This window comes from Catharus ustulatus, chromosome 21 (assembly GCF_009819885.2).
Source record: "Catharus ustulatus isolate bCatUst1 chromosome 21, bCatUst1.pri.v2, whole genome shotgun sequence".
In the NCBI taxonomy this organism is placed as follows: Eukaryota; Metazoa; Chordata; class Aves; order Passeriformes; family Turdidae; genus Catharus; species Catharus ustulatus.
The window spans coordinates 2402238-2425504 of NC_046241.1; the positions used below are offsets into that span (position 1 = coordinate 2402238).

Consider the following 23267-nt stretch of genomic DNA (forward strand, 5'->3'; position numbering starts at 1 on the left):
CTCCTCCTCAGCAGATCGGATCCAACCCCTCCACAAAGTGTCACCATGACAGCTCAGGCAGAAGCTGAATATAGAATAAAAATATAGATCAGAACCAGGCTAGTTTAACTGACTGAGGGTTTTCCTGTCCTGAAACTTGGTTAATGTTTCTTTTTTTAAGTGAGAATTGCTTTAATTGGCCACTTTTGCATAACCAGGAGCCAACAGCTCCTACATCAACCTCACCTCTGCTTCAGAATTCAAATGTTTCCCTCTGGGTAAATCCTGCCTGGAAATGAAGCATTTTCAAGTGAAAAACCAATCAATTAAATAACAGATTTTCATTTTAAGATCTGACAAAATGGGCCCTGCCCCAGCTTGGGGCAGTTTGGGGGAGATGTTCCTCATCCAGCCATGGACACCCCCAGTGAACACCAGTCCCTGCCAGCCCTGCCAAGGTCAGCTCTGAGGAACTGCATGCCTTGCCTGGCAGAAATGGAATCACCCTCTCTAGTTCAGAATAATCACTGGGCTCAGAACTCTGAATTTTAATAAAACTGGGTCATTATTCAGCTTCATGGTCAGTGGGAGTGGGCAGCAGGGGCAGCAGGATTGGGATGGGAGTTGGTTTCTGCACAATTCCCCACAAAGGGAATGGGCCTTGAGCACCCAGGCACCAGTGGGGGAATCTGCTGCAATTCAGAGTAGCCTGAACGTTATTCCAGCTTAGATGGAGCACTGAGTTTTCCCAAAGCCCAGGACCAGAGTTTGTGTGCTGGCTGTGGGAATACATGGCAGATGAATGGTGAGGGAAGGAGGAATTCAGAGTGAGGGAAGCAGGGATTCAGAGTGAGGGAAGCAGGAATTCAGAGTGAGGGAAACAGGGATTCAGAGTAAGGGAAGCAGGGATTCAGAGTAAGGGAAGCAGGGATTCAAAGTGAGGGAAACAGGGATTCAGAGTGCATGTAGAGAATCCCTGACTTCCAAACCAAGGTGCACTTCACAGGGACTGCTTTATTTTGAAGACAAACTCTCTGGGACTCCAAAGCTTTTCCTTTTAGCTCTTTTCTCCCAATAGTAGAAGTTAGAGAGGGAGGAGGGAGTTGGTGAGGAAGACCCAGGAAATTGTGATGAAAAAGAGACCAAGTCCAAGCAGCCCATGCTGGAGTTTATCTGATAAAGGAAATAAGAGATTCCAGTGCAGAAGCCTGGTTTCATTTCCCATCCTCTCCACTTGCTTTAGAGCCAGCACTAGGTTCAAAAGGCAACAATCTAAACTCAGTTTACTCAGATTTATACTGTTTAAATCAATCTGGGTTTATTCTCCACAGAAGCAATAAGGCTTTTAGCCTACCTGAGCCTGTCTGGTTTCTTTTACCCCCCTGTAACAGAGGGAAATGTTCTTTCTCCTTTCTTTTTCATGAGCACTTCCAACTCCCAGTGCAAATACAGCCCCTGCTCCTGGACACAACCTTCCCCCTGCTGAATCTGGTGAATTGGGTGCAGCGTTGCTGCAGGGTGGCTGTGATGGGGAGGGGTGGATGAACTCAGTCTCTGCTCTGCTGTTGCAGGAGTGCTACAGGGGAAGCCTGGCACGAGATCATGTTGTCCTGCTTGAGCAACAGAGCCTGTGACCCCCTCTCTGGCCTCACCAAAAAGGAATGTGGCAGTGATTTTGCCTATTTCTACTTCGTGTCATTCATCTTCCTCTGCTCCTTCCTGGTAAGTCAGTCCTGACCCCCAAAGTGGGGGTGCTGGTGTGGATCCCCCAAACCCTTCCCTCCCCTCATCCTCATCCCTGATTATAATTTAGACACCACCAAGCAGCTTTGCTAAACCCATTCATCATCCTGCTGATAAAATCCCCAAAGAGATCATTTAGTCATTAAAGGGAAAGGGTTTATCTTTCTTCTCACAGGGGGGTCTAATATTTGGAATTAAGCACTAATCAGGTTTGCCTTGATTTGTGCCATCCCTTTGAAGAAGGGCACTGGGGAGGCCAGGGGGACAATGCTGAGTTCAGCAGCATTTCCTGGGAGCATCACACCCATTTCACAGAATCCCAGGATCTGCTGAGATGGAAGTGACCCTCAAGGATCATCATTGCTTTGCCAAAACAAATGCAAAAATCACATTTTTTCTGCCAGAACAGCTTTAGACATGAAAACACTCAGAGCTGCTGGGCTTGGTCTCTGCCTGTGGCCGTTGTGGGGCTGAGCTTTATGAGGTGCTGGTGCCTTTTGGGGCCACCTAAAAACAGAGGCCACACAAAATCAAGAGAATAAAAAGCTGTTCTATTTATTGAGGGCCTCCAGGTACATTTAGAGCAGACAAAGCCCCCCAGGGGCTACACCCAAATGGACAATGGCTCACAGGATTTCACACTTTGTTGAGTTTGGTCCATTTGCACATTGGGGGTGAATCTTCCAATCACAGCTGCAGGTAATGAAGTCATTGACCCCAAGTTTGCTCCCCAAACTCACTTTTGTTTCCATCTCTGGGGCCTGAGGCAGTGAGGTGTCCTTGATTGCCAGCCCAGAGAGGAATTGTTGTGTGTGCCCAAAATGGGAGAGCAGCAGCTCACACTGTGTGTGGAGTTTGGAGTTACACACTAAAGAACTGCAGGGTTACAAATAGATGGAAAATATAAAAGCTGAAATCCTGAGGGATCAGTGCCAGTTCATAACCACCTCCCTGCTCCTTGGGGCACATCCCAGCCCTGCTGGGCCAGAGCAGTGGAAAGCAGGGACAGGGAGCCCATGACAGCTCAGGCAGGACGAGCTGGAAGCTCTGGAATGTCCCAAAAACAGCACATGGAGCCTTCACTGCATTCCAGGGGTTTGCTGTCAATCCCCACATTTGGTGATCTGTGCATCCATCCTGTGTTCATCAGTCCTGTGCATCAATCCTGCTCTGTGTTCCAGTCCCTGCTGGAACCCCTCACCAGGAACAGGAGCTCCATGAGCTGGGTATGGACACACCAGTGCCCTCCCCTGAGATCCTTTGTGTGGCTGCTGTTGTTCCTCTGACCACCAGTGGATTATTTCTTGTGCATGTATTAAAAAACCTGCAGCCCTGAAAGCTTATCCAAAATTAATGCTCCGTTTACTGATTCCTTCAGTATTCTGGGCTTTAAACACAAATTTTTCCCTTGTACAAATTTCTAACCCAACATCAGCCATTCTCATTGTTATTTTCAAGTGTGTTATTGGTTGTGAAGCTTGTTAAAAAACAAAACAAAACCAAAAACCCACAAAACAAAACCCCCCAAAACCTGCCAAAAACCCCTAAAAGAAACAAAACAAGAACAACCAACAAATCCTCCCCAGAGTCCCATCCCTGAGTTTGTCAGCTGTCCCACTCAAGATGTGGCAGCAGAATTGGAGGCTGGAGCAGCTCTGTGCAAATCCAGCTCTGTGTGAGCTGAGTCAGCACGCCCAGAAAATCCTGGGGAATGGGACCAGGAGAGGGGAGAGCCCTGGAAGGAGCAAAAACCCAAAAACAGGCAGAGCCAAGGAGCTGAACTGCTACAGCACAGGGCTGTAACTGATTTTTAAAATTATTTAGCACTTCATTGCAATTAAAGCTTTGCAGAGCCCCAGCCTTGCCAAGAGGACACATTTTTATGGTTTGTTCAACATCACCCCATAGACAGAGGGGGTTTGGATCACATATTTGGTGTTTCTGGCTCTTTGTGGATGTGCAGCTTGACAGAATTTTCCTCCTGCCATTTGCTGGAGAAAAATATAAATATAAATTGAGGTTGAGAAAGATCAAATGGAAATTATGAATATACAGGAGGGAGAAAAATAGAAATTGAAATGTGTATTTAAAAAATACAAACTGAAAGTGTGAGATCCTGGGGCTTTGTTCACCATCCATTCCCAGCTGTCCTGCTCTCCACTCTGCACATTGATCTTTTCCCATGGAAATCCTCATGACTTTTCCATTGGCTTTAATAACAGAACTTTCTGTGCCAGAGGAGGTGTTTCCAGGCTCCTGTTGGTGGCTCTTAGGGACAGGAGCCTTTTGTGTGTCCTGCCCCTCATCCTTCTGGGCACCTTTGAAGGCTGGAATTGTTATGAGTCTGAAATTGCACATCTAGGCTGGAGAATGGGATTTCCTCCAGCTGTCCTGGTGTTGCTGTGCCTTGATTTGGAAGTGCAGGAAGAGTTCCCATCTCCTGGCTGGAGGAGCAGTGCTGCAGCCCCTGGGGCTGTGCTGGAGGAGGAGAGGGGAAGGGAGAGAGGCTGATCCAGCTGGGATCTGCTGGGGACGTGGAAAAATGTCCTTCCCTTCATTGGGCAGGAGAGGAGGCAGCAGTGACATTCCCAGGGATCCAGGGCTCTGTTCAGAAAGTTTCTGAGTTTCTCATCCAGGGTGAGGCTGCTCCTTGTACAAACATCCAGTTAGGGGAATCATGCGTGCTCCCCTTGCAGGTTTTAATTTTTAAAATTCCTTTTCCTTTTTCTTTTTCTTTTCCTTTTCCTTTTCCTTTTCCTTTCCTTCCCTTCTCCTTTCCCTTCTCCTTTCCCTTCTCCTTTCCCTTCTCCTTTCCCTTCTCCTTTCCCCTTTGTCCTTTCCCTTCTCTTTTTCTCCCTTTCCCCTCTCTTCTCCTCTCCCGTCCCTCCCCGCAGATGCTGAACCTGTTCGTGGCTGTGATCATGGATAATTTCGAGTACCTGACCCGGGACTCCTCCATCCTGGGGCCGCACCACCTGGATGAGTTTGTCCGGGTGTGGGCTGAGTACGACCCGGCAGCCTGGTACGTGCTGGGACACGGGGGGACAGGGGGACACTGCGGCTGAAATGCTGCACCTCAGAGCCCGTTTTAACGGGAACAGCTCCAGGATGTGAGGTTACATCGGTGCTAAATGCTCCAGACCCTGAGCGCTGGAGAGGAACACACCTGGTGTCACTGCAAGGGCGTTTCCTTCACACACACCCAATGCAGACACCCCTGAAGGCAAAGCACGGCCAAAAATTATCAATGAACAGCCTCAATCTGCTGAGCCTGGCTAAAGGACCAAAAGTTATCAATGAACAGCCTCAATCCACTGAGCCTGGCTAAATAACCAAAAATTATCAATGAACAGCCTCAATCCACCGAGCCTGGCTAAAGGACCAAAAATTATCAATGAACAGCCTCAATCCACTGAGCCTGGCTAAAAAGCCAAAAATTATCAATGAACAGCCTCAATCTGCTGAGCCTGACTAAATAACCAAAAATTATCAATGAACAGCCTCAATCTGCTGAGCCTGACTAAATAACCAAAAATTATCAATGAACAGCCTCAATCCACCGAGCCTGGCTAAATGGTGGTGGAGAAAAAGTTATTTAGCATTTCCAAAAGGAGCTTTTGGTTCCTGCATCCCATCCGGAGATGAAAACCCGCAGATCTCTGGCTGCTGGCAGCCCCGAGGGAGTGGGAGAGGCTCACACCTCATTTGTGCAGTTTTTCTAACCGAGACCCACCTTGGTGGTTTCCCAGATGCTGCACAGACAGCCCAGGCTCAGTCAGGTCCTGCTGCCCTCATCCCACCCCTCCCACAGGGAATGATCTGTGTTCCACAGCCTTGGGGTGGTTTCCTGAAAAAATGGGATTTTTTGAAACAGCTTTTCCTCATTAAACACAACATTTTTCTCCTGGAAGCCTCCTTGAAATGACATCAAACTCTACGTAGGAATTTTGGCCTTGTGAGTAACGTTTAGCTCTGGAGTTGAGATTGTAAGATGTGCAAAATAATCAGGATAAAATGAAATTAAATGGGCCAAAGTTTGGAAGTGCTTAGTTCTTATATTTAATTCTCTGATAAAACATTCCTGATTTGTGAGTGGGTTACAGGAGGGGATAGTTTTCACACACTGGACAATGAGATGTTTATTTTAAGGGTTTATCTTTTAATTTAATTTCTTCCAAGACACAGGGAGACCTGCACACTGGGCTTAGGCATTGGAGTAACAGCACAGACCCCAAATTAAGGAATTTTTTTTAAATTGAGGGAATGGCCCTGCCCAATGACCACTTCTAGAGCAGGACTGAATTAATAAATTGCTTTTCTGCATTGCTGCACCTCAGCCCTGGTGATGGGTTATTCTCATTGCTGGATGCTCTGCCCAAATAATTCTCTTTATATCTATTTGGGAATTTGCCTTTGGGAGACTCTTTGTTAATTTAAAGCTCTCCTAATTTTTGATCCCTTTTTCCTCTCTATGAGTTCTATGCTGTGAATCTCCTCTGGATTTGTGATGCCTCCAGCTCCTCCAATCTTTCCTTTTTTTCTTTTTTTCCTTCAGCAGAGACAGAGGCAGGGAGTATTTGGATAATCAACATCTCAAACTCCCTGCTAGGATGCAATTAAACTGCTTTAAAATCTCACTTTAAATGATTTAGCCTAACTTTAAATGGAAACTTGTTCCAAAAACCTGCATTTCTCTGAACTGTGGGGGATTTTAACTGCTCCAAGCCACCCCTACTACCAACCTGAATATTTACTCCACAGTTACTACCAGCTTGTTATCTCCAGGCAGATATTCATCCCCATGAGCTCTGTGACACAGCAAGTCCTTTGTGGGGATTTAGCAGGCAGAAATAGCTTTTCTTTTTCCCTATTTCCAATTCAATCCTGTCTCTTCCCACCAGAAAATCTCAATGAGGCTGAAAATTCGGGAATGCCTGGTTGCTCCTTAAAAAATCAGCCTTGGCTCTACATCTGTGGGAGGAGATGCAAGGGACAAAATTGGGATCAATGTGGATTTTTAATGTTTATATTCAGGAACTTTCCACCCAGAAGAGGCACCAGCACGGAGTTTACAGGAAGATTTCTCGCTCTATTAACTCTGAGTCACTCAGAGGCCAAACCTTCCCACTCCCTGAGCTGCTAATGCAGAAGATGTCAGATATTAAGATGCTAATTCTGCTTTTTTTTTCCTCTAACCCTGTTCCCTTTTCACTCTGGTGGGAAGTTATTGAGTGAGAATAGTTCCACTGGAATCACATTTTCAGAAGTGGGACTAAAATCTCCATAAATCTAAAATATTTTCACACTTTAAGCCAGAACTGAACTTTCAGTAATTTTTATTTAAGACCTTTCTGATCTTAGAGGTCTTTTTTAACCCATCTGATTTTATGATTTGATGTGGTCACTCACTGATCACTTCTCCCAAAGTCTCTTCCTTGATTATCCCAAGGAAAAGGGAATTACAGTGTTTATCCACTTTCCTTAGCTTGAGGCCCTCAATGAAAGATGCTCCAGAAATGTTATATTTTTATTAGATAGACAATATTTAAACACAACTTAATGTATATTTTACCCCTGTTTCTGATAGCACCTTTGGTTTTGTTACAAAATCCAACTCCCTGGAAACTCTCCTGGGGAAAACCATTCAAAAAAGGGAGTACAAAAAGCAGTTAGGAGCTGTTATTGCAGCTGTGCCACATTCCCTAGGGGTGAGTATGGGAAAACTGCTGGATTTAGGGGTGGCAAAAGCCTTGAGCTCACCAAAAAAAAAAAAAAAAAGAGGGACTGAGAGAAATGAGCACAGGATGCTGTGGTGGGAGTTACAGTAATTTCACAATTATAAGCCGCACCATTTTGACTAAAATTTTGGTCCGAACCCAAAGTGCAGCTTATAATCAGGTGCGGCTTATATATGGACAGAGAATGAAAAGTTGCTGTTTTAGTTTGGAGGACAGGTGTCTGCTGAGAAAGGCAGGAACTTCTCTTTGAAATGGAGAATGTAAACCCCCTCCCTCCAAATTACTGTAATTTTGAAATGAAGGGGTTTTCAGGCAAAGATGTGGGAATTAGGAATAACAGTTCTTTACAGGGAAATTAAAATAGAAATACAGCACTACAAAGAAACAAACCCCAAACCCTGACACAGTCAGAGCACAACCTGACACCCGTCAGGCAGGGTGTTGGCAGCAGTCCCATTCCATGGTGGCTGCATCCTCCTGCAGTGACAGATGTGGCTCAGTTGGAGCAGTGCTCCTGTACAAGGTGCAGTTTCCCTCCGGAGCTCCAGTGGGGATGTGGAGAAATCCGGTTTTCCTCTGGAGTCCAGTGGAGAAAGGGCTCCCTTAGTGTCCCAAAACCTCTGTTTTTATCTTGGTAAGAAATGTTGGGCTCTTCCCCCTGGCTGGAGCAACTCCCAATGGGATGCAGTAATTTTATCAGTCCCACAGTGGGACTCAATGGCCATGAGCAGAAAATGACTGGCTGGAGGAAGGATGGGTTGTGAAAAGATAAAGAACAATGCCCTGCCTGGTTTCAATGGATGGCCCATTAGCAGAACATCTCCCATGGAGATAAGCATCACTGCCCCCACCCTCAACAGATGGTGATAGAACAGATACCTTTTATCACACTCTGTATTGTGACGTGCAGCTTATAATCGTGAAATTACTGTAATTGAGAAAGGAGGGAAACCAGTATTTAAAGATGAACTGGGAAAGAAAACATAATTGGATTTCTAGGAGTTCAACATATAGAAAGTGAGTTCTTTATCTGTTTTGTTCCTCTCCCAGTGCACACCTGGCAGTGCTGGTGTCACTCTGGCCACCCCATTGCCATCAGCTGTCCCCCAGAGCACTCAGGGAGCTGCACGTGCTCCCAAGTCAGGAAAACCAGAGTGAAATAAAGGAAATAGATTGAAATAAAAACCTGTGGCTGTTCCACCCCTGGCAGTGTCCAAGGCCAGGCTGGAGGGGTTTGGAGCACCCTGGACAGTGAGAGGTGTCCCTGCTATGGCAGGGATGGAATGGGATGGACTTTAAGGTCCTTCCACCCCAAACCAGTCTGGAATTGTCTGAGCCTGGAAGAGAAACCCTGTTTGTCCTCATTTTGAGCCATGATCTCCCAATGTAAAGCAGCTGTTGGTTTTCCAGCCTTCCACAGACGCTTGGAGAGCTCAGGGAAGTGTTCAGCCCTATTTTCCACACCCTCATTTGCCAGAATCCTTCTAAAATTGTAAGGGAAGTGTAAACTTGGTGCCTCAGTTAAACAAACCCTTTTTAGACCCACGATTAGGCCTGGAGCCAAGACCTGCCTGGTTCCATTTGCTCTCCTCTGAATTTGTAGTTTGGATTTGATTGGGGAAGGCTTTGAATAGACCTTCATTCTTCACCTCCCAAAAAACAGCAACATTGAAGGAGTTCTCCCAAAATATCCCAGCCTTCTTTACAGAATGCACCAAAATAAACACAGGGAGGACAAAGCATCCCAGTTTTCTTCAGAGGTAATTTTGAAATTCAACTCTTTTCATCTATGAGTCGGCTACACAAAAAAAATTTGAAAAATATAATCCTGCTGTTTAATTAGCTGAAATTATTATTGGGAGTTAATGAGACTGACCATAAAGCTTCCAGGAGGTGTCTGATTTCTCCTTCTGCTATTGAAAGCTGGATTTTCCCAGTGCAGGTGACACTTTCTGCTCTCCCAGCAAATTCCTCATTGCCCAGGAATGGCTCTGCTGGGGTTATGTAGGAGGTGACAGTGGCAGAGAAAGTTCCCAAGGTTTTGAAGCTAATTTGAATCCTGGGAGTAATCCAGTGAAGAGCTGTAATAAAATCCCAGGAATAATCTGTTCCAGAGGCTCTTTGTGGCCTGCAGGCTCTGAGTGTTGGGCAGCAGAGTCTGGAGGCTGAGGCTCATGCACAGGGAATTAAAACACAAGTGGGAAAGGAAACCAAACGCTTGGGAAGCCTTGCACATGGCACTGAAGGTTTCCCAGAGGAAAATGCAAGGATATAAAGTTGGGTGAGCAGCTGGAAGTTCTCTGTGTGTGTTAAAGTGTCCTTCCTTTCCAGACTAACCTTTCTTTTCAGCGTGTTTTGCCCTTTCAACTTGTCCTGTTTGCCTTTTGAAAAGCTGATTCTTCCCTGTTTGCCTGTGGAAAAGCTGATTCTGCCCTGTTTGCCTGAGGAAAAGCTGGTTGCTGTGGGATGTTGCTGTCATAACCTCTGGTGTTTCCTTTCCAGTTGCCGCATTCATTATAAGGATATGTACAATTTGTTACGTGTAATTGCTCCACCCCTGGGCTTAGGAAAGAAGTGCCCTCATAGGGTGGCCTACAAGGTTTGGAATCTCAGAGATCCCTCCAGCATCTCTAGTCCTGGTTCTGTTTCTTTTTATCCCCTCTTCCCTCCCCTGAGTGCAAATGCAACCAGTAGAGAAAAGAAACTGTGCCATAACCAATCCCTTGCCTGAACAAAGGAATGATTGAGTGACTGCCTCCTTTTCCCTCCATGCATCCCTTCCCTGTCTCCTCCACACCCTGGCTGGCTGGGGACAGCAGTTTTATGGCACAGGGAACCCTCCAGCTTCCATCCTGCTGGCTCCAGGCCAGAAAAAGCATCCCAGCACTTCCAAATATTCCAGAGAGAAATGGCATCCCAAGGTTTCCAGGGAGCAGCAAGTTGGGTTTGGCTTTGTAGCATTGTTGAGTGATCAATCTGCTCTTTCCTGAGCTGGAAAGCCATTGGATCTGGGCAGAGATGAGGGATGAGCTTTTCACAGCCACAGATGGCCTGGGGGTTAAATGATGTCTCTGAGTTGTGGTGGACAGCCAGGGAAAGCTCCTGCTCCTGGCACAGGGGGAGCTCCCTGTGCTTGGGAGCCCAGTGGGGGATCTGGGACACATCTTGCTGAGAAATCAGCCTGGGATGGGCTTCAGTGGGGACCCAGCTGCAGGCAGGGAATTTCTTGGAAAACAGAGGATGAAGAGAAGGCTGGAAGCAGCCAGGCCAGAGCTCCCTTTTGTTCTCCACTCCAGCCCAGGTGTTTCCTCACCTGCCTGAGGATGAAGAGCTCAGAAGCTCTGCAGAGAAGAGGAGACCCCACACCCCAGCCCAGCAGCAGGAGGGAACCAGGGGAGCACATTGGCTCCAGTTCTCATTTGTGTCTCAGCCTCTAAATCAGCTCTGGGCTAGGAAAGCTGGGGGATTTTATCTGCAGCAGTTACCAGGGACAGGAATAGATGTTTGGGGCTGGGTGAGTTCTCTCCTCCTCCATCAAAGCTTTACATAGGAACTGAGATCTGTCAGGGCACTGGGCTGGTGGGAAGCTTCCTGCTCACAAAAGGGGGTTTACATCAGTGCTTAGGTTTTCCCTGCTGTATAGAGATGATGACATTTCCCTGCTTTTCCAGGAGTTAAACTCCAATTAATAACATCCCTGGGTCTCCTCAGGTGCCAGGCAGCAGAGATTTGCACGTTGTATAAGCAGGCAGCTCGTTGGGAAAACAAAAGGAGATTGTCAAAGTTCTGCTCCCAGTTCCAACAGGCACAAAAAAGTGAAGCAGGAATTTCTTGCTGTTTTGCACCCCTTGTTTTTCAGGCCAGGATTTGTCCCCACCACCGTGTGCTGAAGGGAGATGCCCTCACTAAGAGACTTCTCCCAAACCTCTGCAATTCCCAGCTGAGGTTGGCTTGGTGAAAAACAAACCCCACCAAAAGTGAGGGAGGAACAGATCCCCTTCCCACCTCCTGCCAGGGCTGGGCTCTGCTTTTGGAGCAGGGATTTGCAGAATTCCAGCCTGAGCTGGGAGTGGGAGCAGTTCCTCAGCAAACCCCCACGATTGGCTTCTGCCTCATCCCATCACCCAAACCCAAAGTGCTGCTTCCTGGAAGGAAAGCTGGGCTGTTCTCCCCCTGTCCCATAACTCTGCCTCCCAGCTCTCCCTGGCATGGTGACCTGACTGGTTTGGGGAGTGATGGGGGAGCTCTCATCCCCACCCTGCCAAGGGCCAGCCAAAGCCAACCTGCCACCCCTTCCCCAGGGGACATCAGGCATTCCCCAGGGGACATCAGGCATTCCCCAGGGGACATGGAGCATTCCCCAGGGGACATGGAGCATTCCCCAGGGCTGCCCCTGCAGGAGGAGGAGACGCTGGATGCAAACACAGCAATGGAAGCAGAGCCACCTTTCTCCTGCCCCATCTCTTGAGTTTGGTTTTGTTCCCCGGAGAAATCTGATTAACCAGATCTCTGTTTTCTTGTCTGCTTTCCCTTCTCTCTCTCTCCTCCTTTTCATTTGCTCCATTGTGTTGCCTTTCCCCCACCCTTCCCCGCCTCAATCCCATTGGATTTCTGTGTCCCGGTGCTTTTGCCTCCTCCCTGTGGTCCCAGCGGGCGCATCAGTTACACAGACATGTATGAGATGCTGAGACACATGTCCCCACCTCTAGGCCTTGGGAAGAAATGCCCAGCTCGTGTTGCCTATAAGGTAGAAAACCTCCCCAGGAGCTCCTGCCCAAGCAGCAGCTTTTTGTGCCGTGGCTGAAGTGGGGTTTCTGTGGCATTGCTGTCGTTCTATGGGACTTTTCTGGTGCTTTCTCTGCTTTCCAAGCAAGATTTTGGATCTTCTGATTTTTTTTCTTTTTAATTTATATATATAGATATAATTTTTTCTGGTCTCTGAAACTCTGGCACATCAGTTTGTCTTTCTAAGTATGTCTCTGCTCTCTCTCTGTCAGTGTTTCTCTCTCTTTTCTCTCATTCTGCTTCCATTTAGGTTAATTTGGGGAGGGACCGTGCTAATGAGCAAATTACCCCCCATTAGATCCCCATTTTTCTTCCTGGGGCTCTTTGTCTCACTAACCCTTCAACAAAATGTTGTTTTTTTTCCTCCTCCTAATTAGACTGGAGTAATTAGAGTAGGCAGTAGTGTAGGAGTGAGCAAGCAATTAAACAGAGACAACACCAGAAGGGCTCCTTAAACACCCTTGTGAAGAAATGACTTTAACAGAAAACATTTAGGACAGGGAGATGGAGAAATCACTCCAGCTTATTGTTGATTTGGCAAAACATTTTAATTGAGCCACCAGAATGAATTCTATCCCAAAGGCTGCTGCCTGGCTGGAAATTCAGATGGAAAGAGAGGAGACTCAGTTAAGGCCAGGCTGCTCTCCCAAAAATTCTCTGGGTGCTTGGAAACTTCCATTTGCAGGGTGATTCCTTGGAAGTTCCACCACTGAAGCTCACAGTTTAGGGGGAGAGGTTGCTCAGAACCATTTCTCACTGGATTAACAGGATTTCTTGGCTGTCAGTGTCAGTCCAGCATCCCCAAAACTCAGTCCAGTGGATCCACATCACAACAGCCCCTCCTGCACTGAGGGATTTTTCACTGACACCAAATAAACCCAAGATTTTTGTGAAGAGGCTCAAGCTAGACCCAAACCTGGGGCTGATTCATTCAGGGCACGTAGCAGAAAGAAGGAGTTCAGATAAATTTTCCTACAAGAACCCTCCTCAGTGTGCCAGGATTTAAAATAAAAGGAAAATGAAACATAACCTTAAATCACTCCAGTTAGGTGATTTTGCTCTATTTGATTTGTTTCTGGCTACCACAGCTGAGCTTGAGGAACCTAACTAGATCAAAATTCCAGGTGTCAGCTATTTTAGACACCAGTTATCCACAGAAATCCAAGGATTTGCTACCTGTGAGTTGCCATTGGTTTAGGAGAGCTGTGTCCTGCTGAAAGGTGTTTGCAGGTGGGCAAGCACATCTGCTCTGGGGCTATACCAGAAGCCAGAAGGATAAAACTTTATTTTTCTTCCCTAAATCTTGTAGAATTCAAAAAAGAGCAAAACAAAAGGGGATAAAGAGATGATGTGTTGAAATAAGCATTTTAAATAAGATTTTTGGACTGGTTTTCATAGCAGACTTTGTGCCCACAGGCATTTCTTCAGCCTGGCTTTTCCCTGAGAATTTCCTGATACCTCCTTTAATTTGCCTGTCAGACCCACAGAACCTGGGTACATAGGAATGGCTTCTTTTTATAACCCAGACTCCTGATTTTTTAAAGACATCATTAATTTTCCCCCATCTCTGGATTGTGTCTGTGTGCCACAAGCATGGGCAGAGATGGGTTCAAACAGCTCCAGCCTAGGTGAACATCAGATTTCTCTGAGTTTGGAGATGATCACATTCATTTCCCCTTATCAAAGAGCCCTGAACTGCAAACTGTGGATTTAAGACAAGATCAGGATTTTCCCCATGGATTAAAGCTGCACTTTGGGCTGATGAAATTAAACCCTCGTGGGTTAGGACTGGTTTTTGCTGCTTCCCTCCTGCACTTCATCCCTGGATTGGTGCTGGGCATCTTCCCCCATGGCTGTGCTGGGATGTGGCTGCCCTGCCCTGCTCCTGCCAGCTGTCCCAGTGGTGTCACTCGTGTGACACCCACTCCCAAGTGATGAGACACTCAGGGGGACACTGAAACATCCCGGGCACTGAAATCCCTCCCCAGAGCCTGGAGAGGGCATCGAGCCCCTGCTCCTGCAGGTGTAGCTCAGTCAGTGCCAGCAGCAGCCAGGGCTTTGTCTCTGCCCTATTTTCACCCTCTCCCTCTGATTTTTGAACCCCCTGACTGTTCTGTCCAGCTCTTTTGCCCCACACATCCCCCCTTTTTCTTTCCATGTCTACTTTCCCCAGTCCTCTTCAGAGGTCTTGTGTGTTTTCCCCGTGTCTTTGTTGCCTTCTCAGTACGTCCACACCGTTTTTTGTTTGGATTTTCCCCTCTTTGCAGCCTCCTTGGCTGCTGTCCTTCCTTTCTGCTGTTTTCTGGTTCTCCTTGGTCAGCCTGACCAGCCTCTGCAGTTCCGTGTGCGTGGCTCTGCTGCTTCCCCGCGGTGCATGGGATGCTGGGGATGTGCTGGGGCAGCAGGGAGCTCTATCCTGCACTGGGCTGGGGGAGAGGCTGGGAAACCCAAATTCCTGCTCACTTCTGGGCCACTCACAGTCAGAAGGGCACTGAGGGGCTGGAGCCCCAGGAGAGGCTGAGGGAAGGGGCTCAGCCTGGAGAAAAAAGGGATCAGGGGGAAATTCTGGCTCTGCACAACTCCCTGACAGGAGGGGACAGCCGGGGGGATTTGGGATCTGCTCCAGGGAACCGGGACAGGAGAGGGAACGGCCTCAGGCTGGGCAGGGGAGGGCAGGGTGGGCACCAGCAGGAATTTCCTCATTTAATGAGTTTTCATTCCCTGGAAGAGGCTGCCCAGGGCAGTGGTGGAATCACCACTGCTGGGGGGATTTAAAACCCTACAGATGTGGATGTGGCACTTGGGGACATGGGGCAGTGGTGGCCTTGTAGGGCTGGATCAGTGTTTGGACTCAATGATTTTGGAGGTTTTCTCCATCCTAAAAGATTCTGTGATTCCATGAATTTTAGTCTTTTCTATCCCATCAGATGAAAAGAGGAAGAAAACCTCTTTGATTTCACTCTGGTGTCTTAGGATTTGCTCACTGCTATGGCAGGGGGTGGCACTGGATGAGCTTTGAGGTCCTTTCCAACCCAAACCATCCTGGGATTCCTGGGGTGATCTCAGAGCTGGGCACAGTGAGAGGGGTGAAGGCCATGCAGAGCCTCTCCAAAGCCAGCAGAATTAAATCAGAGTAGAATCATTCCAACTAGGTCGGGGTGAATTATTCATAGCAAATAATTTATTCACCAAACTTGACCTCATTTCCCACAGCAGCGCTCCACTGTCCTAAATTTATTCCTGTCTGGGGATCATTCCCAGAGCAGTTCCTGTCCCACAGGCTGATGGGGTGCTCTTAATAATTCAGATCCGTCGGGGTGCCAGTAGTTTTCCAGGCACTGTGTGCTGCTCTCCCAGCTGCCTCCGGATAAATGTGCCAGGGAAGAGGATTTAGGGTGCAGCGAGTTTTTCTGGGTCAGGCCAGCAAGACACCTTTGATCCCGGGATGAATTTCCCCTATTCCTCCAACACTTTCCCTGCCTTTTGGGCCGCTGTCTAAGCAGCTCCTGAGCAAAGCTGAAAGGGAATTTATTCCTGTCACAGAGGTTTGGTGGCTCGTTAGCGCTGCCGTTGTTAATTGGCAATTAAAGCAGCGCTCGGGGTCCGGCCGCGGTCAGGAGGCGGTCCCGGCGCTGCTCTCATCAGCCTTGTTATCAACACAGCGCTAATTAGGGGACTCGGGAGAGCAGGGCTGCTCCTGCCTCTGGGGCCCCTCCTGCCCGAGCATTACCGAGCTCCAAATCCGCCCCAATCAACCCCGGGCTGCGCTCGGATCCCGGGCACGGCCGGGAGAGCGGAGCGGGCACCAGAGGGGCTGCGGGCACCCCGAGGGGCTGGGGGGCCTCTCCTGCCAGCTCACGGCACCTTCCCACCTTTTTTATCCTGCTTTTTTTATCCATCGTTCCTACACCCCAGCGCCCCTGGGTTGCGGCTGGCGATTCCCAGCGCATCCCGAGCGCTGCGCGTTCTTTATCAGCGCAGGGAAGGAGCAGCAGGCTCCTCAAATTTCCTTCTGGGCTCCAGAAAGATGGGAAATTATCCGAATTGGAATTAGGATTTTTTTTCTCTTAGGTTTAGTTCAGTTATTTTTGTTGTTGTTGGGATTCTTTGGTTGGTTATTGTTTTGTTTGGGTTCTTTCCCTTCTTTCTTTCTTTCTTTCCCTTCTTTCTTTCTTTCCCTTCTTTCTTTCTTTCCTCCTTCCCCTCCCAAATTTTTTCAACCTCTTTCCAACCATGAGCCACTGCTCTGACACAGCCCTGAAGCACAACTTCAGGTAGAAGAAACAACAAAAAATGGGGGGAAGTTAATTTTTTAAAGTTGAGTACACCTTTAACAACTGTTTCTGTTGGTTTTTGTTTTTTTTTTTTTTTACCTATGTTCTTTCCCTAAGTCTTTGAGAAAACTTGAGATTTTTTTTCTTCTAGCCCAGTTCAGGATGAAAATCAAAAGTTATTGATTGAATTTTTCAAGGAGAAATTTTGGGTCGGGCAGAATATTTTGAATTTGAGAAATGTTACCAATTTCAGTTGGATTCATTTTATATTAATCCTCTAGAAATGGAGAGGAATTAAATACAGATAAAATTAGCCTGAAAAGGCTTGAAATTTCACGCTCTGAACAAGGAGATATTTTTATATATAAGGTTATTTTGTAACACTGGAAGGAAAAAAAATTAATATAACTTCTTTTTTGTTTGCTGTTTCAGCTTTTTGGCTGCATTTCTGGTATTGGGAAATGGCACCAGGGATCAAATCCCTCCTGGCTGTGCCAGTGTCTGGGTGATTCCTCTGGGTGCCCAGGGTGATTTGGGGTGAGCAATGTCTCACCACCCTGGTAGCAAGTTTATTTTGGATCCAAGATGAATCAATTCTCTTTTCCCCAACTGCTCCATCCTCAGCAGGAGCTCAGACATGTCACACATTCATTTAAAGAACAGATTTTCTCAAGCCAGGGACTTCCAAGAAAGGAATTTTCACTGCTTTTGGGAGGATCTTGGGTGGCTTTGGCTGCTGCAGGTTCTGAAGCATTTCCCTCTTATTTTATGGCTTTTTTTTTGGCCAAGAAATGGGCAGCTGGAAGGTGCAAGCTGCAGCTCACCTTGGCAGGGCACAAAGGGAGGTGAATCCAGGGACTCACCCCATCACAGCTCCCATCTCTGATGGAGGAGCGACTCAAACCCCCTTCTGCTCCTTGCTGGGTTCTCAGGTTGGGAATTCCAATGGCCTGCAGGTGTCTGAGTTACCTGTTCCAGCAGTTGGGATACTGGGATGGAGAAAATGGCAGCACAGAGGGAAATGCAGGGAGGAAGACCAGGATGGGTTGGGAGAGCCTCTTCCAGGTGCCTGTTTGCAGCAAAATGTGGGTTTTGCTCAGCCAGATTTCCAAAAGTGGGAATCCCCTTGGAAAACCTTCCCCTAAAACTGAGGGGGAAAGCAGTGCCCTGTACAGCTGGGGGTGGCCTGTGTTCTGCATCTGTATCCTTTGGGAATTCAGCCTGGGAAGTGGCTGGGGAGGCTGAGATGTGCCAGCCACAAAGTGGTTTTTGGTGATGGTTTTTGTGAGGATAGAGCTCTTCTGTGGGGAATTGTTCCTTGTTTGCTCTTTCTTCAATTCCATGCATCTTCTTTCTCTCTGCATCCCTTAACTCTCTCCCACCCCAGTGGGATTGTGGCACTCTGTGATTGCTAACTGTGGGCTCTCATTGATGTTTTTTGTAGCTTTTTGTGTGCTGAGGGCAGAATTGGAATTAAATCCTGTTTCATTCGATGTGAGTGAAAAGAAAAAAGCCCTGTGGTGTTGCCAGCACTCGATACTGTGACTGAAAGGGGAGGAAAGGCTGGGCTTTGATTTCCCTGTCCCTGAGGCTGGGCAGACATGGAATAACCTCTGGGCATGCTGTGAGGGAGACCCAGGAGATCCCAGTGGTGTGTCCCAGACTTTAGGTGACAGGGACGTGGTTACAGTGATCTCTTCTCCCTGCAGGAGGCAGTGAGAGCTGGAAACGTGTCAATAGATAAACAAAGGGATCTCAGCTCCTCTGAGCAGATTTCACACTGGAGCAGCACTTTGTGCCCTTTGTCTGCTCATGTCAACACCACCAAGTGTCCCCCTGGGGGGAACTGTCTCCTTGGCAGAAGGTGCCAGGGCTGGGTCTGCCCTCTTTGAGGGCATGGAAGTGTCCAGGGCCGGGTTGGATGGAGCTTGGGACAACCTGGGATGGGGCAAGGTGTCCCTGCCCCTGGCAGGGAGTGGAGTGAAATGATATTTAATATATTTAACTTCTCCAACTCAAACCAATCTGGGATTCTAAGGCAGCTCGACCCCATAGATCTGGGAAATTGAAATTGGAAGATTCTCTAAGCAGGGATGTTATTCCAGACATGGAAAACCTGGCCAAGTCTTCATGCCCCAGCTGGGGTTTGGTTTGGGGGAAACACAGGAGCAGCAGTCAGGGCTCCACTGAGCCCCTGACCTTGCCTGAGGCTCCAGCAGGTCCCTGCACCACGTTCCCTTCAGCAGAGCAGTTTCTGCTGCAGATTTTCCCCAGAAATCTGCATCTCTGAAAGCAGTGCCAGGCTTGTGCCCAGTGCTGCAGTGCCCAGAGCCAAGGGGTGAGGGCAGCTGGCACCTCCAACAGTCTGGGGGCTGGTGTTAAACACAGAGGCGTTTCTGGGCACACAGAGGATGTAAATCACAGCCCAGGCAGCTTTCAGAGGGGGATGGATCCTCTCCCCAGCAAGCGGCCCAGGCCAAGCTGCCACTGGGTTTTTGAGGCTGTGCTCAGGCAGATCAACACCCAGGGATTTCCTTGGGTTGCAAATCCCTCTGGAGAACAGAAACAACGGGGTTTGTCTGATACAGGTCCAGACAGGGAGGTTTTCAAGCAGCCCCTCAAAGCTGAGGAATCATCAGGCTGCTGAAGGAGGAGAATTCCATCCTTTCAGTACATGCTGAGGTTATCAGCAAGGCTTGGAGCATGGACCTGCTCTGCTGCTAGCAGCTCCAGGCTTTCCAAAGCAACTTCAGGTGCTCCCTGCTTAGGAGAAGAATGGATTTGCCCTGCCACAGGTGGCTGGTGATGGGGAATGAGTTGCTCCCAGCTCCGAAAATCTTGGAAAATACTGATAGTGAGGGATGATTCCATGTTTGGATTGCAAGAACAGGGTGGGAATTGCAGTCCTGCCCATGTTAATCCAGCTCTCCTCTCTGGATGGAGCTGTGCAGCTCAGTGACTGGGATAGGAGCCAGAATCCAGGTGTCCCCAGCAGGGAGGACATTGTCACCTTTACCTGTCACCAACTCCACACTGCTCCTGGTGCTTGAGCCACACTCCAGTGTGCTTCAGGCTGGGACCAAAATCCCCCATCCCAGCTCCTGCAGGGACAGCACAGCTCCTGCACAAAGCCCTCACAGTGTCATTGTCCCTGGCAGTGCCCTCCTCACATCCTGCTCCCTGCAAGGCCACATTTGGGATGGGGCTGCAGCCTCGGGTGGCAAATGCAAATCTTACTTCAGTCAGTGGTGCCATGCCCTGTTTTGTTCTGTTTTAGGATTTGGGTGAAGGATTTACTGAGGCCAGCTGGTGTAGGAAAGGGTGGAGGAGGTGGATTTCTGGTTTTTATCTCCTCAGCACGCTGCTTTGGCAGGTGGGACAGGTATGAGCCACATGTCTGGATGCTGCAGACACCACTGGAGACAGTCAGGAAATGGGATTGGATGGGAGCTCCCACCTGGCCCCTCTTGGGAGAGCTCTGTAGGAGTGCAGTGCAGTGCTGGCAAATCCCTCAGCTGCTGAAACCACTGAAGTTCTACCCCAAACCTGCTCCTGTGCAGGAGCTGACAGCCATGTGCAGAAGAATTTCAGCTCAGCACACAAAAAGTTCCTTCCTGTTTGCATTCTGGATGTGTTGGGGGTGCAGAGAGGGTGGGGGGAGGATGCTGGCCCCCACTGACAGGCAGCCCTGTGTGTCCCCAGCGCCTGGTGAGGATGAACATGCCCATCTCTCCTGAGGATTTAACTGTGCACTTCACCTCCACGCTGATGGCCCTGATCCGAACAGCCCTGGAGATCAAACTGGCCTCAGGTGAGAGGGAGGGGCTGACGGGTGGCTGGGGCACCTGGAGGGTGCAGCAGACTCGCCAAGGGCAGCTCAGCTCCTTGGAATCCTCTGAGACCATGGCATGGTCCCACAGGGATTAGGAAAGCTGAAATCTCTTGTAGGTGAGGGTTTCATAATGCTGTAGGTTTCCTGTGCATGGGAAAAAAAAAAAAAACAACAAAACAGCACCAGTAAGAGACCAATCCCCTGTGTGGCCTCTCCCAGAGCTTTTCCCCACTTTGTCAGCCTCCAGCCTGTGCCTTGCAGGACGGGAGAGCATCTTCTGCCATCTGAGCCCCAGAAAACCGGGAGAAAATTGGAGTTTCCTGAGAGCACATAGGCTCAAAGCCCAGCTCCTGCCCCCAGGATGGGCTCAGTTGGTCAGAGCAAGGTGCCAGGAGCACCAAGAGCTCAGATTGATCCCTGATGGGCCATTCATTGAAGGATTTGACTTAATCCTTGTGGGTGCCATCCAGCTCAGAGTACTCAGTGAAGTCTGTGGTGTTGGTGTTGTCCCAAAACCGTGCAAGTTCTGTCCCAGGTGGGAATCCCATCTCCCCATTGCCTTCCCATGGCAACACCTGAGGACAAGGGAGCTGGGGGAGAGGACAGAGGGGTCCTGAGCATCGCTGTGCCTTTGGGGGGCAATGAGAAGTGGGGAACTTTGCCCTTCCCAGCAGAGAGCCCTGGGAGGAGATGCCCAGGACGTGTCTCCTTGCTCTGAATCAGAAATGAGTTTGCACACCTCTGTTCTGAGCTGTTCAGCCTTCCTCTCCAATCCCTCCGTGCTGGCAGCGAGGCAGGAACTCCAAGTGCCCTGAAGCACATTCTGCCCTGAGATAAATGTAATTACTGCCGTGGTTAATCAGGCGTTTACTCGCCCCTTATTAAACGTTGCGATGCAATGAAATGTGCCGGGCTTTTCTCGGGTCGTTTCCCCATTCCATCAGCCTGGCCGGGGTCACAGGCAAGCCATGCCTGCCCTAAGCACTCTCACACCTAATTTAAAAGTTAACAGGAGCTAACAACGCTCTCAGGAGCAGGGAGCAAGGCAGGGTTAGGCTGCTGTGCTTTCCTAAGCAGTTTTAGGCCAGTGCAAACATCTGAGTTAATCTCCCTCCTATGCTGCTTGAACTTTGCCTTTGATGCTGTGGGGAGGCATTTATGGAAGAAGACACAATTTTGAGGTGCCTGGGGCTCCCCAAAGGAGTGGGATCAAGACAGGGATCAGACACTCATTTCCATGGATGCTTTTAGGATTTCTTGTGACTTTAAGAGCCAGCACTTTATTTCAGGTGTAACTCCTAGATAAGGATGCTGAGAGTTGTTTAATTTTCGGTTTCTGGTTACCTGTCAGGCTTTTTCAAGTGGAAAAGCTCCCCCCACCCTTTTGTAAATTGGAAGTGAGCCAGAGGAGAGCTCAGCTGATAGCCCGGATTATTTCTGTGGTTTAGCTCTGCTCTGGGGTGTGAGGTTCTGACCTGTTTTGTTGTTATGAGCTCCCATAGGTTTCATGTGCTACATTTAATTGAGTCTTTAGTGGGTTTAACAGGCCCTTAATAAACCTCCCTAATGAGTTCCCGTGTGGGAGTTCAAACCACGGTGTAACAGAGTACCCAGAGCCCCCTCCCCTCACTCTGCTTTAGGAAAATAATCTGTGTCATTCAGATGAACTCTTTAATTGCCTGCTGCGTGGGGAATTCAGCTGGAGCTGGCCCGGGGCTCACCCAGCCTTTAATCACTTGGTGTGCATTTAGGGCTGGCTTTGGCCCTTGGAACAGAGCTGAGCTTTGGCTCTGATCTGGTTCAGGGTGCAGAGCTCTGTACTCGTGTGTCATTGCCAGGGGTTTTGGGAAGAGCTGGTGGCAGAGGTTTGGAATCCATCAGGACACTGAGAACCTGAGCATGGCACGGGGGGTTGGGTTAGAGGATCTTTCAGGTCTCTTCCAACCCAAACCAATCTGTGATCGTGGGATTTTGTGATTGATGGCCGGGTCCTTTGCATCCCGCCTGGGAGGTGCTGCTGCCCAAAGGAGAGGCACTGCAGCTCTGTGGAGTAAATCTGAGCTCAAATTCAAGTCCCAGGTCCCTGCTCAGGATCCCCAGGGCGAGGCCAGGATGGTCCTGCTGAGCTCCTGCCCTTCTGCCGTGGAGAATTCCTGGGCAGGGCAGGCAGTGCTGGCTCTCCCTGGCCAAGGAATGGAGGGGGGTGCCCACAGTGGGATGTGCTGCCAGCACAGGGCTGCCTTTCACTGCTCCCCTCCCTCCCTGCAGGCGGTGTGAAGCAGCACCAGTGCGATGCTGAGCTGAGGAAGGAGATCTCCCTGGTCTGGCCCAACCTGTCCCAGAAGACTCTGGATTTGCTGGTGCCTCCTCACAAACGTGAGTGCCTCAAGCACTGGGTCTGTCCCAGACACACAGGAGCCCCACATGAGGCTTCTCCCTCCTCATCTGCCCTATCCAACCCCACATGAGGCTTCTCCCTCCTTGTCTGCCCTATTCAACCCCAAATGAGGTTTCTCCCTCCTTCCCTGCTCTGTTCTGCCAGGGAAATGAATCCACAATCACCAGAGGTTTATGTCCAAAAAGGAGACAGGGAAGTCCTTTTTGCTTTACTTGAATAAAGGGAGAGGCCATGGGGCATCCCCTGGGATCTCTCAGATTTTTGGAGGGCACAGCCTCCTTTTTATCCCAATTTCCCAGCCTCATTTCCCTCTCTCTTTCCTCATTGCTGAGGTACTTGAGAGGTTCAGACTTCCCAAACACCTGATACCTGAGATTCCCCTCTAATGTACAACCCTCCCTTTTAATTTTTAATTCTTATAGAATTCATGGTTTTCCCCCACTGCTTCTTTCATCTTCCACTACTCAATTTCATTTATCAGCAAACCTATAGTTTATTTGTAAAGGCAAATACCTTTT

At 48.8% G+C, this 23267-nt stretch overlaps 1 protein-coding gene across 19 annotated transcripts in view; it reads left to right on the top strand.

Moving 5' to 3' along the window:
- The window catches only part of CACNA1B (calcium voltage-gated channel subunit alpha1 B), a 292874-nt gene that overhangs the window by 254071 nt on the left and 15536 nt on the right, over positions 1-23267 (top strand). For 13 of the 19 annotated variants that reach the window (XM_033077556.2, XM_033077554.2, XM_033077562.2 and 10 more), the window contains 5 exons: positions 1551-1701; positions 4617-4744; positions 12111-12207; positions 20222-20330; positions 22620-22727. In XM_033077556.2, coding sequence (XP_032933447.1) covers positions 1551-1701; positions 4617-4744; positions 12111-12207; positions 20222-20330; positions 22620-22727 — 593 coding nt within the window. Of the gene's footprint in view, positions 1-1550; positions 1702-4616; positions 4745-9962; positions 10060-12110; positions 12208-20221; positions 20331-22619; positions 22728-23267 lie in introns of all 19 variants that reach the window. The other 6 variants (XM_033077555.2, XM_033077560.2, XM_033077565.2 and 3 more) reach the window with 1 other exon arrangement.